Below are 16,067 nucleotides of genomic sequence, written 5' to 3'. Positions count from 1 at the left end.
CGCGACGGAAGGTGCTGCCTGAAGCAGGTGAAGTGATGGTCAAATGTAACCGAATATGGATACAAAATAAAAGCACCTCAAATAAACTAAGGATTTTACTTGACGAAAACGTGACTACATTGGAGATTTTGTTCGTATTTAGTGATCCTAATCACAAATAGCCTTTAATTTATAATTTATCACACAAAAATGCTGCGGTTTGTGCGCACTTGTGGGTTTTTATGCAATGTTGCAGTTTTCTTTTTTTAAATGGACTAACCGGAAATGCTTTTGTACACATTTCCTGACTTCGGGGTAAACCCAGTACATAATGTTCAGATTAGCGGGATCCTCTGGATGTTTGCACTGTTGAATATCAAATATTTAACTATTTATCATTTCGGCCATTGTTTTTCCTCACAACAAAATATTGGATAATTTTTAATGTTCTGACATATGTCCCAAAAAACTGAGTTTATTCTAATAATGTTTTGAGTTCTTTTACAGGATGTGTTAATTAATTTATTTATTACGTGTATTATTACTAATTAGACTTTCTTTTTATAGTCCTACTTTTTTGTAATATTTTTACTCTTTTTCGCCAAATATTCCAATTTCATTGCTGTAAGATTATAACTTCTTTTCTCAAAACATTTGCCTTTCCTTTCGTAATATTTATGTAATGTTTTTTTCCTCTTGACATTCCCTCTTTATACTTGTAACATTATGACTTTTGTCTCAATAACTATTAATAATTATTTTCTCACTCTATTTCTAAGAAACGTTTACAAAGAGACAAATAGAGCCTGACAGTTTTTTTCACTGATAGGCTGTCTTTTTATTATATTTTATTACTTAGGTCACAAAATACATGAATAAGAGGGACTTACATGGCATCTACATATCTGAAAGGGAAGCCTGATAGATAATTTCTACAACAAAAATGAACATCTAAGCTGTATTTACTGCAGAAGCATAAAAACAATGACACACATGACAGTTTTCAGTTTCCTGCCTCGGCTGCTGCAGATGCTAACTCCTGCAGCTTCTGAGGGAGAGTGACAGTAGCAAAATGGACTCTTTCTTTCTTCAGTTCCTGTCTCACAGCCTGTGTCAAACCCAGTTCCATATATTCCTGCTTCTGCCTGTCATACTGAGGCCAGTTGACCAGACCAGGACCATTAGGAGAACTGAGGAGAGAAGGGAAATGGACACGGAGATTAGGGTGGGACATATATGCAGCATATGTACATTAAAAACAATAATGGAATAACTGATACTGTCTTCACATGGCAATTCAAAACCATATTCCATACTTTATACTTTTTGGAACAGGAAATGCAAATTTTGATTCCTATTTTTTAACATCACTGATGCATTTTACATTTTAACACAAACATCAGAACCTTCTCCTTCTTGTGTGTTCAGACTAGACTCGTTACTTTACTTTTCTTTGCATTTGAAAAGAATTATCCATGAGTTTTACTTTGAGTTAAGGAGCCACTTTACGACATCAAGATTAATTTCAACATAAAAATCCCTGCACCAATAACATAAAATTGACAAGAACCATGTAAAAGATACCATAACCTCCTGAGACCCAGGAAAGTGTTTGCTTTTTTTGCGTAAAAAAAAAATTGCCTTGATTGGACACAGCATGATGCAATAGTTTTTTGATACACTTTTAACAGAATATTCTTTACAATGGATAGAGTTTTTTTGTTTGTTTTTTTTTGTTTGTTTGTTTGTTTTTTTAATTGCGTAAAGCTGTGAAATTCTTGTCTCCTACGTGGTACAAAAATGCATTACTGGGTCTCAGGAGGACAAGGAGTTACAACATCAAAACACAATCAAGAGTTTATTTTATTCATTTCTAAATGTCTGTAACCTGAGTTCATATTCACCAACTAAAAATAATGTAAACAACAAAACAACAGAAAGGACAAGACAAAACCAGAAGAAAAAAATGAAAATGTGAAAATAATGAATAATGAATTGTTGCATCTGAGTCCAGTGTTGCTAAAACAGTGCACATATTGTGTGAACATGTGATCACAGGAAGCTCTGTTTATGAACAAAAAAGAAAAAGCCAGTATTTTGAAGGTCCAGTGTGTAAGATTTTATGGAATTTAGGAAGATGTTATTGCAGACAGCGAATGCAGTATTCATAATTATGTTTTTAATACTGCATAATAACCCAAATATTGTGTTTTTGTTCCCTTTGGATTAGCAGGTCTTTTTCTAATGTTTCAAATGTATCTCACAAAGAGCAAAGTAACTGTTAGCTGCACAGAGGGCCTTTTGGATTTAGTTTAGTTTATTCCATTCATAAAATAAAACAAAGACAAGGTTATTGTGCTAATTTCAGTGGCTGTAATAATACTCAGGTGCTCCTTTACCCACTGGGAATGGGAGGATGAGGTGAAAGTAAGAGCAAGGGCGTAGGTTTGGTCACAACAAACACCCAATGTTGCAAAATTTCTGATGCAACACTAGTGACTAAGGAGGGAGTTTGACCACTACATGTCCACGATTCTTCTCCATAAAGACTTGTTTGGATGATTTTATGTTTGTTTGTTTTTTAATTTTAACTCATATGACCAATCCCAACAGAAGAGGATTAGGGCCACTGTAAAAAAAAAATTAAAACTAAGGTCCAATATATTATTATTATTGTTATTATTATTATTATTATTATTATTATTATTATTATTATTATTATTATGAGATTAAAGTCAGAATTTTGAGAAAAAAGCCAGAATTCAGACTTTTTTCTCAGAATCCTGACTGTAATCTCAGAACAATAATACCAAACATATTTAAAACAGTCAGTCAACAGTCATAACAAAACATTCTATTAAGACACAAAATTAGAGCAGCAATTTATACAATACATACTAGATTAATGTAATCTATATGATAATTAAAGAAATATACATAAATAAGTGTGCAGAAAGTATAGTTGTGTGTAATTATAATTATGAGGTAAAATACTGGATGTAACTCCATGAAAAATAAAATACTAAAACCAATTTTCTCAAGTACCATCTTCATCTGGCTGAAACCTGCATCTACACACTGAACCTGTGAGAAAAACTGGAGCTCTAACTCACCCAGTACGAGCAAAATTGGCCCAGTATGCCATCATGTTTCTGCACAAGCCTTCCTCCTCCGTAGTAATGTTCCCTGAAGGTACGACAAGAACATATTCAAGGAAAAGTTACATTTTAGAACAGTTTTTCCATTTCCTGAGGCACCATGAGTGTTATGTATTTATCCTGTATGTCAGGGCTGTCAAACTCATGTTAGTTCAGGTTCCACATTCAGCCCAATATGATCACAAATGGGATAGACCAGTAAAATAATAGCACAATAACCTATAAATAATGACAGCTCCAGACTTTTCTCCTTGTTTTAGAGTTAAAAAAAAAAAAAAAGTTAAATTACATTATGGGAATTTTTACATCTACAAACTATCCTTTAAAAATGTGAAATGAATTTTTCTCTATATTTAACCTTTGTTAAAGTGATTTATTACCATTTATTTTAATATTATCCTCATTATTTCACGTTTTCTCAGTGTAAATTATGTATTTTCCTATATTTGATTCACTGATCATATAGATGTCCATAAAAGCTCAGTGTCAATTCAAAGGTCATTAGATCAAATCAGGGAAAAAAAAAAGAGGAAAAAGTGACTTTTTCAGCAAAAATATCATTAAGTAAATCTAAAATCAAAAGTCTCCGTACTCTGTCATTGATTAAACTCCATGGGCTTTACTGGTGAATCGAAGTTGTAGAAAATGACAGTGTTTCCATGGTAATTATGGAGCCCCTGAACTTCCAAATGGGTCATATCTGGTGACCATGAAAAGATGAAGAACTGTATTTTACACCAATTATTTCAACATATTGATAGGTTTAGTGGATCAGAAGTTATTAAACATTTTAGATCAGTAGATGGTTTTGGTTGATGGCGGGTGTTTGGGTCTTCATGGGTTAATTTTATAACAGTGTGTTGTATTTGCTGCTGCCTGTCTTGGCCAGGACTCCTTTGTAAAAGAAGTTCTTAATTTCAATGGGATTTCTCCTGGTTAACCCAGTAAAGCCTGAACCATTAAATCATTGACAGAAAATTCCAGTTCTTTGAAACTGGAGCCTTTATTGGTCCTTTTCAACAACCAAAAAAAAAATTTTTTTTTTTCAAATATCAATTTCCATGTATGACTTTCAATTTTCTATCATATTTGATCCATCAGGTCTCAGTTCTCAAATATTATTATTTTTGAACAAACACAAACATAATAGAACACAAACATGTCTAACAAATAGTTAATTCCTTTTCTACATTGGCAAAGTTCTTCCTCCTTCCTCATTAATGACAGTCCTGTAGTGTCACTGGAAAGGCCTCTGGTGAATGAATTCCTCCCTCTGGTGGATTATCTGTGTATTGCATGTATGTAATTGAATACATCAGGTTTTTAAAGAAAAAAATATCACACTGATCACGTAGAGGGCTTCAAAACTCATGCATCAAATATGATACCTTTGGCTTTATAGGGTTAAATTACCCATTGGGAATAAATAAAGTGTATTGAATGGAATGGAATGGAATGGAATTGAATAAACTAAATACATAATGATAACCTACCTAAGACCTTGATGTCTCCATTCCAGAAACACCCACCAAACATGAAGCCCACTTCATCTGCATGATCCGCCTTCACAAAGCTGGGTCTGGTGTCTCTGTGGACCTCAGCTCGATGCACAAACTCGTACAAATACACTGGAACCCCCACATCTATATTCACAGAGAGGAAAAACCAGGAGGACTCAGGCTTAGATCAGAGGTCAAAGGGTAACATGACCCAGTCCTGAGTGGTCCCCCGTCCTCTGACCTGCGTGGTATCCGGCCACACTGACCACAGGAAGGGTCATCAGCAGGTCACCCATGACCTCAGTGAATCCATCTCTGACCTCTTCAGGGGTTCTGGCGTTTTTCAGGTATTCATCTGCGATCAGGTCATTGGCAGAGGACGCCTACAACACAGAGGAGCAGCTGAGATTTACTTGGATTTTTCATTTGCATAATATGAACATAAATGCAGTTATTCGTATGGATTCACATAATTTATCAGTATTTCAGTAGTTTTTAAATGACTATGGTACAAAAGTGGCACTATTTGGGACAAAACTAGTCATAATGTAGATGCTGATTTCAGTTCAGGGGTTACATTTGTCGGCCACATGTGTTGTAAATTTGGATATAATCTGTATATTTTATTATTATTATTATTATTATTATTATTACTATTTTAGCTTCATACACATTCTTTCTTGCACTTTATTCTGATGCTGCCTTGACCATTGAATTTGCCTGTTGTAGAATCAAATAAAGTCTAATCTAATCTAATCTAATCTAATCTAATCTAATCTAATCTAATCATTTTGTATCCCAGACCTCTGTTAGAAAAGAAACACCTGAAGTCAACGTGTCCACGTACTTTTGTCCATATACTGTATGAGTTTCAACGTCCAAAAATACTTCTTGGTCTTTAAGGGTAAACAACATGAAACAATATATGATATAAGTTCATCTGTTTTTATTCTAGTGTTTTGATTTGGACCAAGAGGAGAAAGCTGCAGAGGATAAGGGTGTATATTCCTTTAGTTTCCTTCTGCAGCCTTACCATCAGCATCAATGTTTCCTCAATATATCCTCATGCAATCACTTCCAATAATGTGCAATAACCCTGCAAATGTGAAGTATGTGCAATAAGTTGTGCAATAATCTTCTGTTCTGCAATAACAATGCAATATTTATTCAGTATTGATCAAAATATAAATGCAATATTTTTATACAGACTTGAGTTCTTAGACATACAAACTGTTAATATTGTAAATCTTGTATCTATTCATATTTTCTGTCAATTTTTCTTTTCTTTTTTTTTTTACTCTACTTAACTCTATACTATTGTTATATTAGTTACTTTTTGGTTTTTGTGTTTTTCAGTTTTTGTAATTTAATATATAGCCCTCTTCTTGTTTTCTGAAGTTTTTCTTTTTTATTATTCATATTGTTTGCACTGACTGGAGTAGCACTCCTAATGTCATTATACAAACCATGACAATAAAGTCTATTCTATTCTATTCTATTCTATTCTATTCTATTCTATTCTATTCTATTCTATTCTATTCTATTCTATCATCATAAACAGTGCTTGTAGAACTCACCCCTGCAGGGTTGAACATGTTCATGAGTGCGAGCACACCCTCCCTGTTCATCCCCGTCTCCCATCCAGGAGAAACAAAACTCTGGAAGATCAACCCATCACATTCAGGTCAGAACAGAACCACACTCCGATCAATACCAGTGACATTCAGGGTTCACTGAGTGGACTGGTTCACCTGAGGGAGGATCCATCCAAACTCATGGTTGGTGATCCCCAGCATCACTGGGATCTTCAGAACTTCTTTCCTCTTGAGGAGTTCCTCACCTGTGTTGGTCAGAAACACACCGTCCACCACAGCTCCCAGGTAGATCTGAGTCTGAACACACAGCAGCACACACTGTACACACACTGACATCTTGTGGTCAAAGCAGGACATGACATGAATGGTTTGGACATGTGCGCTTCTATGAAACTGGTCCTAAAAACAGGACAGAGGGGCTAAAAATTCAAACCAGATGTAGACTAATGTTATGAAGCAAGTTTGGAAAAACTTTGGGTCTATTTTAAAAGGGAATATTTCCTGAGATAAAAGAAAAACTATTTTTCAGATAAAACACTTTTTTTTTTTTTTTTTTTTTTTTTACATTATATTTAATACAAAAATTAAAAAAAAAAAAAAGTACAAAAATTATGCACTACTATTTTGTTGAATATCTTTTTATTCTCTCACAGGTACATTTTGGGAATCAAACTAATTATGCAAGGCAGAGTAGTTTACCTTTTTCGTTGCATCCACCAGCTGCTCTTTACTCATTGCTCTGATGCATTGGACCATTTCCTCTGTGTTACTTCGGTCACATCCAGTCAGGTTGGCAATAATCTGGGTGCAATACAGAATAGAACTGAAGGTACAGTGAGGTACAACATCCAAATCAAAGGAAAAAAGTTTCAACAGTCTGTGAAAATTCTCCAAAGTCCATATGTGATCGACAATAAACTGACTGAATGTTAGTGAAAAACAGACAGAAAAGAGCAGCAATAGCATCAGCACTAGTGCTACAACCTGGCAACTACATCTCTCCTTTTTAAGGTTAATGTATATTATGAATGGTCCTGGTCTAAATAAATAAATAATAAAAAGAATATAAAATAGCATATATAATAGCAAACCAGGACTTGAACTGAAAATAATTTCATCATTTTTTGTTGCTAACTCTTCTGTACATTCGCTGTATTTTTTTTTTATATGTATGTTTTTTTACACATCTGTTACTTCATACATCATTACCGCTGTGTGGTTCAGTCTCAACCTTCTGTTAATAATCTGCAGAAACCAAGCTGTAAAACACTAATTTCTCCACAGCAGGTTTCATCATTCATGGAGTATTTGTGTGTATGAAAACAAATCTAAAAACCAGGAGCTGATGTGACTCTTGTCATACATTCTTATTTTAATTCAGTATATACAGAGATTTACATGAAGATCATACATGACATCAGGTTGTGTATTGTGTGTTATGCCACTCTACCTTTGTGTTGACTGAAGGATCATGGGTAGTGTAGGTTCCAAGTGTTGCCACTCCGCTCTGGAAAATGGCCCTGTGAAATAATCCTTTGGCTTGAGGAGACAGAGACTGTTCATGTAGAAAAACACACATGAAGTCAATGAATGACATGGACTCATGATCAAATGTGGGTCATATCAGCCCCTGAATCTGTAAATGGGTCATAAATGCTTTTGGGTTAATGCTAGTATGTATTAGCTGGTTGTTGTTGCCAGTCCAGTAGAACAAAAGTCATGACACTATTTACACTGCAAATTATTTGGTTCTTACCAAGATAAAAAAAAAATAAAAAAAATAAAAAAATTAAAAACAACAACAACAACAAAACAACAACAACTTAGATGTAGAAGTGTTTGATAATTTATGTTGTTTTAAGAGTTAATTTCTTATTTTAAGTGTTCATACATCTGTAGACATACTTATTTTTAGATTTAACAATCTGAATTCAACTAATCTTGTCAAGTGAAATTATCTTATATTATATTACATAACTATTTCACTTGTTTTGAGTACTTTTTTCTTCACATTTAGTGTTTTTATCTTGTTTTTAGACACCTTTTTAGCAGTGTACTCATCTATATTTCATTGGTGACTTGATTGCTTGCTCTATCTATCTATCTATCTATCTATCTATCTATCTATCTATCTATCTATCTATCTATCTATCTATCTATCTATCTATCTATCTATCTATCTATCTATCTATCTATCTATCTATCTATCTATCTATCTATCTATCTATCTATCTATCTATCTATCTATCTATCTATCTATCTATCTATCTATCTATCTATCTATCTATATTGCCAATGATGAAAAGTTAATCACCAGTGTTTGGAGAGTAAAGTTACGCAGATATCACAATTTGGCCAAAAATTTGACTCAGCCAATTATGTTATGAGGCTAACAATATGTGTAAATATACACTGTCTGGCAAAAAAAAAAAAAAAACCTCAATGGAGCAGCTTTAGCTTTGATAAGAATATGCATCCACTGTGTCAATAAGTTAATGCAACGTCCTAATATTTATTTCTGTCATTTTTTTGGACATATAATGTTGTTGCAAAACATCCAATATGCATCTGATTTAGAACCACATATAAAAGTGGCCTGGGTCTGATTTGTGCTGTTCAGACGGTCATAAAAAAAAGAAAACAAACTGATGTGGGTGACTTTTACGTAAAGTGTGAACTTAGAAATGAGATGCAACAAAGTGACCTGTACGATGAGGTTGTTTGGACATTTAATGATCAGCAGAGATAGATAGATAGATAGATAGATAGATAGATAGATAGATAGATAGATAGATAGATAGATAGATAGATAGATAGATAGATAGATAGATAGATAGATAGATAGATAGATAGATAGATAGATAGATAGATAGATAGATACTTTATTAATCCGAGTTTGTGTATTTGATTTTCTACTGCTTCATCAATATGTTTTGTGTTAAAGCTAGTTACTATTAGTGTGTAGTGTACTACAACTATTACCACACACACTGTCCCCTGACTTCCTGTCGGCCATCTTGGTTATGAGAAAAAAAATGCACTTCTCACAACTGGCCAATAGGTGTCAGTGTATGGGATGATGGGCAAGGGTCCAGTGTGTTGGCTGATATGGAACTAAAATAACCAAACCCATGAACATACAAGAGAACAGCTGTGAATAGATGAACACTGGATTGAACACTAGGAATGAAAGGGTTAATTCAACACTGATACTAAATATGTGTATATGGACGTTTAGGATGTGATTACTGAGGTGAACATGTTGCTTTATGTGTTTTTTTTCTTCATTCTTTAGTTTCTTTTACCAGTATAGATGCGCTGATGCCTCCTGCAGACTCTCCAGCGACGGTGACGGTCTGAGGGTCACCACCAAAAGCCTCAACATTCTCCTGAACCCATTTAAGAGCCATCAGCTGATCCAGGAAACCCCAGTTCCCCTGAGCGTGTTCATCTCTGGTGCTTTGGACAAGAACAAGTTTACACACTTCAACTTTTCAACTTTCAGTTTGATCAGAACAAAACACGGAGAATCAGCGTTCAGTTTCTATGCTCCGTATATCTGGAACAAACTACCAGAAAATATCAGGTCTGCTGAGAGTCTGAGTTCTTTTTAGTCAAGGTTAAAGACTCACCTGTTCACTGCTGCCTTTGACTAAAAGGCTTTGGACTTTTTAAACTTTATATTCTCTTTGAAACTCTGTAATGCAACTCTTACTTTAATATGTGTGTGTTTTTATTTTTATTTTATTCTATTTTATTTTTTTTTATTTTATGTGTTGTTTTATTACTCACTGTTTTTAATCACCTTTTACATGTTTCTTTTATAATGTTTTAAATGTGTTTCTTTTTGTTTCTTTTATTTCAATGTCCTGTGTGAAGCACTTTGAATTGCCTTGTTGCTGAAATGTGCTATACAAATAAACTTGCCTTGCCTTGATTAAACTGAAATAAGTTGCTAAAAGTATTAACCCTCATGTGTCACTATGGATGTTTTAGTCCATTTGGGTAAATTTTTACTCGTCATCTGGTATCATTTTGTCTGTATTTGTTTGTATAGAATGTTTTTTTATAGTCTCATGCTTGACAAATTTTACAATTCTAATTCAAATTCAAATTTTCTAATACATCATCAGAACACTGTGAAAAAATGACTGTCCTCTTGAGTCATTAAGGACAAAACTGTCCCCATCCAAAATACTGTTATAAAAACTTTACAGATTATTTTTCTCTGGTTTTTTTTCTGCAGAAATCTCTTAAACAACTTCAGCTCTGCTCAAAAATACCAAACATTCAATCATTTTTTTTTAAAGGATTTTAACCCTTTACATGCCAGGTTGATTATATGATGCAATGTTTACCTCCGCCAAGGAGGTTATGTTTTTGCCAGGGTTTGTTTGTCTGTCTGTCTGTTTGTTTGTCTGTCCGTTAGTGTGCAACATAACTCAAAAAGTTATGGACAGATTTTGATGAAATTTTCAGGGTTTGTTGGAAATGGGATAAGGAAGAAATGATTAAATTTTGGTGGTGATCGGGGGGGGGGGGGGGGGGGGGGGGGGGGGGCACTGATCAGCCTTGGCAGAGGTCTGCACTCTCCGAGTGCTTTTAGTGTTTTAAATGAAAAACACACAAAGAATGAGTAATTTTCCATATAACTAATGTTATATGACAACTATAACAAATATTTTTAAAATATTTATTACTTTGTCTTGGACATGTTGCACAATACCTAAAATATAGACTTCAGTGCGTTATTAGTTTTTGTGTAACATCAGTTTTAACATTTACTACACTTGAGTCATTTACAAAAATGTCCCATCATTGAGTCCCATTATGATCACATTTTTAATCTCAACACCATCAAAAAATATAACCATGTATTCTGTTATTTTATGGTTTTATTTTGCATTAGTGAGAAACAATATCAAGACCTCCAGCCACCCAACATTTGTCATATGGAAAATGACTAATTTTTTTGAGTATTTTTCCTGATCAAATTGGAATTTAAAGGATTAAAATCCTTAAAATTACTATGTTTGGTAGTATTGAGCAGAGCTGAGGTTGTTTAAAAAGATTTATGCAGAAAAAAAAAAAAACAGGAAAAATTGTTTTTAGAAGTGTATATTTTTGTCCTGAGTGACTCTAGAATTTAGAGGGTCTAAATATTCTGACACCTGAGGGTTAATTCATCTGTGTGGATGTTTCCACAGCTGGAATAGGAACATAGCAGCTGGTATCGTTCTTACCTCAAGAATCCCAGAATGCCGAGGCGATACTGAATAATAACCATCACCATGTTCTCGTAAGCGGCAAGTGGAGACCCATCGAACTGAGAGGCTGCACCCACTGTCAGACCCCCACCGTGGATCCACACCATCACCTGGACAACAACAACACAACAACAACCTGATGGTCTTAGGTTTATATATGGGAGTGTGTGCGCGTCAATAAAACTGAAGTGGACCTGCTTCAACTAAAATCAGGTCATTGGAACTGTGACACACAACAGGGCTGTCAGACTCACTTCAGGACAGTTGTTTATTCCAGTGTGCAATTATTATTATTATTATTATTATTATTATTATTATTATTATTACTTAATTACTTATATACCGTTGTGACTACTATGATTATTATTATTACTAGTTCTGCTATCATTAAACTCTCATTTTGTTCCGGTTCCACATACAGACCACAGAATATACAAACAGATTACTATCATAATGACCTATAAATAATGATAACTTCAAAATTTTCTCTTTGTTTTACTGGGAAAAAAAATAAAATTACATACAAATGTTTACATGTAACAAATTATGTGAGTGTGTGTGTGTGTGTGTGTGTGTGTGTGTGTGTGTGTGTGTGTCATAATGTCTCAGTTGTCTGACTGTTACTAAATGTTTTGTGTCTTTGTAGAGCCACTGTGAATTTTGCAAGCAGAAAATAGTTAAAATTTTACTTATTTTTCCAAAGAAATTTCAGGTTGTTTATATTAATTCACATTTTTTTAAAGGATAGATTGTAGATTTAAACACTTCCATAATGTAATTTCACTTTTTTCACCAGAAAACACAGTGAAAGGTTTGGAGTTGTCCTTATTTAAAGGTCAGTGTGTTATTATTTTACTGGTCCGGCCCATTTGAGATCATATTGGGCTGAATGTGGAACGGAACTAAAACCAGTTTAACACCCCTGCTCTACTTTTAATGATGGCTTCTTGGAAAGGTGTCGTCAGGTCATGAATACTGATTGGATTTTGTCGACTGATAGGACAGAGCTTCCTGCAGCTTTAACACCTCTTTTACTGAAATAAGGACTGTTTATCAGAGGTGCTGTTTTACTGCACACTGATCTGATCACTTTATCAGCCCCTCCACACACAGTGTATCTTCAACCCACCGGTAGTTTATCCCCTTTGGCTGCCTCAGCCGGAGCATACACGTTCAGATACAGGCAGTCCTCGGAAATCTCGGGTGGGTTGTATTGTATGGACATGATCCTTGAAACGTTGACTATTATTTCTGGATCCTGGATACACCTGGGCAACAGAGAAGAAGAAGGAACTTATTTATTTATTTATTTATTTATTAGGTTCTCCTCAGGCATTTTTGTACATTTTCTTTCTTTCTTTGTTTTTTTTTTTTGTTGTTGTTGATCATGTTGCAGCTTTTGGCATGAAATTTGGCCAGAACTTTTGTTTTGTTATATTTTTAGAATCCAGTGTCTTTTACTCGTACATGTGTTTTATACTCCCATGATGCATTTGCACCCTCTGGTTAACTTGGTGGTAAAAATGTACAAGCACAAAAAAAATTCATTAGTTTTCTCTTAAATTAAATGTTGACATTAGAGAATGTATGGTTATATAGCGTAATATCAGCGAGAATAAAAAATGTGGTTATAATGGAAGTCAGTATGAATATATTATGTATTTATTTTATCTGTAGTATAGAGTTAGCTTTTGGTATATTTTAGTAGTATTTGAAAATTTCAGAATTTTATGTTTGTAGTTTTTGAATATTGTCAATATTTTTCAGTATATATTTTCAGTATAATTTTGTGTGATACTTTTATACAGTATTTTTTGCACTTTATGTATTTGCTGCTGAACTGATTTTCATTGTTCCTGTAACAGTAACAATAAAGATTCAGTTCAATTCAACTTTATTTATAGAGCACATTTCATGCACAAGGCAGACCCAGTGTGCTTCACAACAGGTATATAACATAAAAACATAATAAAAATAAATAAATAAATGAGTTGGGTATGGAAAACAAGCAACAGTCAAATGAACAGTAGAGGAAGGGAATGGATTAATAAAGATCTATTCTATTCTATTCTATTCTATTCTATTCTATTCTATTCTATTCTATTCTATTCTATTCTATTCTATTCTAGATGATGACCAGGCTCAGAGGCTGCAGCAGATAGATTGAACACCTTTAACTACTACACCTTTAGAACCCTTTAGGAGGTTTGATCCAATCCACTGCAAAAATGTTAGTGAATATTTGACATTGAAGAGTTAATGCAAACAAAGCAATTTATTCTATAGTTTATTCCCTAATCCACTGAGCAAGAATCGATAGGGAATCAAATCAATAAGTGATATTGATAATGAAACGCTAACAGAATTCTTATCAAATCCCATTCTTATGAGGGGCATTCTCTTACACTGGAAAAAATCTAAATCTTACCATGTGTATTTTTCTCATTTCTAGTCCAAATATCTCATCACACTTAAAATTAGACATAATCACCTAAAGAGTAACTTTTCAGTGAGATATAAGAATTTATTTTTAGACAATAGGTGTTGAAAATCTTACTATGATAATTTTCACTCTTTCCATTGGCAGATTTTTTTTTTTTTTGCTTGAATTACACAAAAAAAATCTGCCAATGGAACAAGTGAAAATGATTTTGGTAAGATTTGTTAAAATCAGATTTTCAAGATCAATTGTCTAAAAATAAGTTCTTGTATCTGACTGAAAAGTTACTCTTTAGGTGATTGTGTTTTATTTTAAGTGAGATGTTTGGACTAGAAATGAGAAAATTACACTTGGTCAGATTTGGATTTTTGCAGTGTATTGTGAGTGACTGCTCAGTATTTACTTCCCTTCACATAAACTGTATTTTGTCCACAGGTGGAATCAGGAACAATCAGAAAGGGAACACCTCAGTTTTGTCGTGTTCTGTCCATTCTGATAACTGTGGTGTCACGTACATGGGGGGCTGGTGTGTGCAGTCTCGCTCCCCTTCCCAAGGCAGTGCATCCTGGGTAGGGGCCAGGCGGAGGGGCCCCACAGGGGGTCGGGCGAACGGGATGCCCAGGTATTGCTTCACCCTCCTGTCAGTGCCTTTTACCGTCACATACGCTCCTCGAATGCGGCCATGTTTCAGAGTCACCACAGGGTCGATGCTCCCTGCTGGAGATAAAAAACACAGCTTGTTTAGTTTACGATGCAGTTGAACTTTTGGAACAACAGTTATGAAGGGAATTTGTTTTATCAGCAAACTACGTATGTTCTTGTTTTTGTTTTGATGGTTCAAACAGCGGTGGAAAAAAGTGTTTGTTCACCTCATGTGTTTGGGATTTATTACAATCAGAGTCACTGTTAAGTCACTGAACTGTGTCAGGTATTGTTCCATTAAACCCACATGCTCCTTCTGCACATGCTCAGTTCCATCGAGGTCAAAACTGGATGTCTGAGCAGATAATAAAACACATCCAGGACATGACACGCTGAAACTGTCATTGATTTAGTTTGGTTATTTGTTATTCGTTACCAATAAACAAAAAAAAAAAATCATTTGCATTTGTTTGTGTCTATTTGATGCAAACACAGCTTTTGAAACACAAACATGATTTTCCATGATTAAATATTCCATGATAATATTTGAGATTGTGTAAAACTTTAAGGATGTCTGAAAACTTTTTTCCACAACTGTATATGGGTTGAGTGTAAAATGCTCCTCTTTCTTACAGATTCATGCATTCAGGAAGTTTGTTTTGGAGTCTGGGTTCGGGTTCCATTTCTAACGCTACGTTCACACTGCAGGTAAAAGTGGCCCGAATCAGACTTTTTTACCCATATTTATGACATTACACACACATACACAATTAGAATTAGGTTTATTTATTTAATTTTATTACTTAGTTTTTGTTTGTTTATTTGTTTGTGTTGTTTTTAAGTTGATCTTGTAGTATTGTTATTATTGTTAATGTTGTTTTGTTTGACTTTTGAGTGTTCTTAAGAAGGAAATATAAGGGTGAATCACATTGTTTTATGTTTGGAAATGGATACTGTGTGTCTGTTTGGAATGGGAGGACCCCAGGAAGAGTAGGTGATGTACTGCATCAGCTAATGGGGATCCTCATAAATAAATAAATAAATAAATAAAACAGCACAAATCAGACCCTGCCAGGATACTTTCCTATCTGGTCCTAAATCAGATTCATATCTGATGTTTTCAATGTGACTTTAGTCTGAACGGTCATGTCGCATTTCATCCGACTTTTACATCATTAAACTGCGACAGACGTCAAAGGGACTACAGCTGTAAATTAGGACTAGTGCTACAACCTGGCACACTACATTTCTCCTGTTTAAGGTTAATGTATATTGTGCATTGTCCCTGACTAGATAAATAAATAAAATTAAATAATTAAATAAATAAATAAATTTGCGCTGGAGGAGGCGGGACCCGGAACGATCCATATTAACCTCATTAAATACAGTGTGATGCATGTGATGTCACTCCACAACCCTAGACTGTTCACACATGAGTCTGATGGCATCCCATTTACATTATAATGTGAACAACAACTTTATTTTCC

At 34.3% G+C, this 16,067-nt stretch overlaps 1 protein-coding gene across 2 annotated transcripts in view; it reads right to left on the bottom strand.

The window, feature by feature from the left end:
• Window positions 1-792: 792 nt before the first annotated feature.
• ces3 (carboxylesterase 3) overlaps window positions 793-16,067 on the bottom strand; it is a 37,128-nt gene continuing 21,853 nt past the window's right edge. The window contains exons 3-14 of one of the 2 annotated variants that reach the window (XM_030136528.1): window positions 14,454-14,655; window positions 12,628-12,766; window positions 11,475-11,608; window positions 9,537-9,690; window positions 7,682-7,786; window positions 6,931-7,032; window positions 6,388-6,528; window positions 6,214-6,294; window positions 4,878-5,019; window positions 4,631-4,780; window positions 3,093-3,165; window positions 793-1,169 (exon numbers count right to left, since the gene is read on the bottom strand). In XM_030136528.1, coding sequence (XP_029992388.1) covers window positions 983-1,169; window positions 3,093-3,165; window positions 4,631-4,780; window positions 4,878-5,019; window positions 6,214-6,294; window positions 6,388-6,528; window positions 6,931-7,032; window positions 7,682-7,786; window positions 9,537-9,690; window positions 11,475-11,608; window positions 12,628-12,766; window positions 14,454-14,655 — 1,610 coding nt within the window. In that variant the 3' untranslated portion in view covers window positions 793-982. The remainder of the gene's footprint in view (window positions 1,170-3,092; window positions 3,166-4,630; window positions 4,781-4,877; window positions 5,020-6,213; window positions 6,295-6,387; window positions 6,529-6,930; window positions 7,033-7,681; window positions 7,787-9,536; window positions 9,691-11,474; window positions 11,609-12,627; window positions 12,767-14,453; window positions 14,656-16,067) is intronic. The other variant, XM_030136529.1, reaches the window with a different exon arrangement.

This window comes from Sphaeramia orbicularis, chromosome 6, assembly GCF_902148855.1.
Source record: "Sphaeramia orbicularis chromosome 6, fSphaOr1.1, whole genome shotgun sequence".
NCBI classification, from domain to species: domain Eukaryota; kingdom Metazoa; phylum Chordata; class Actinopteri; order Kurtiformes; family Apogonidae; genus Sphaeramia; species Sphaeramia orbicularis.
This window is presented reverse-complemented; position numbering and strand designations above follow the sequence as displayed.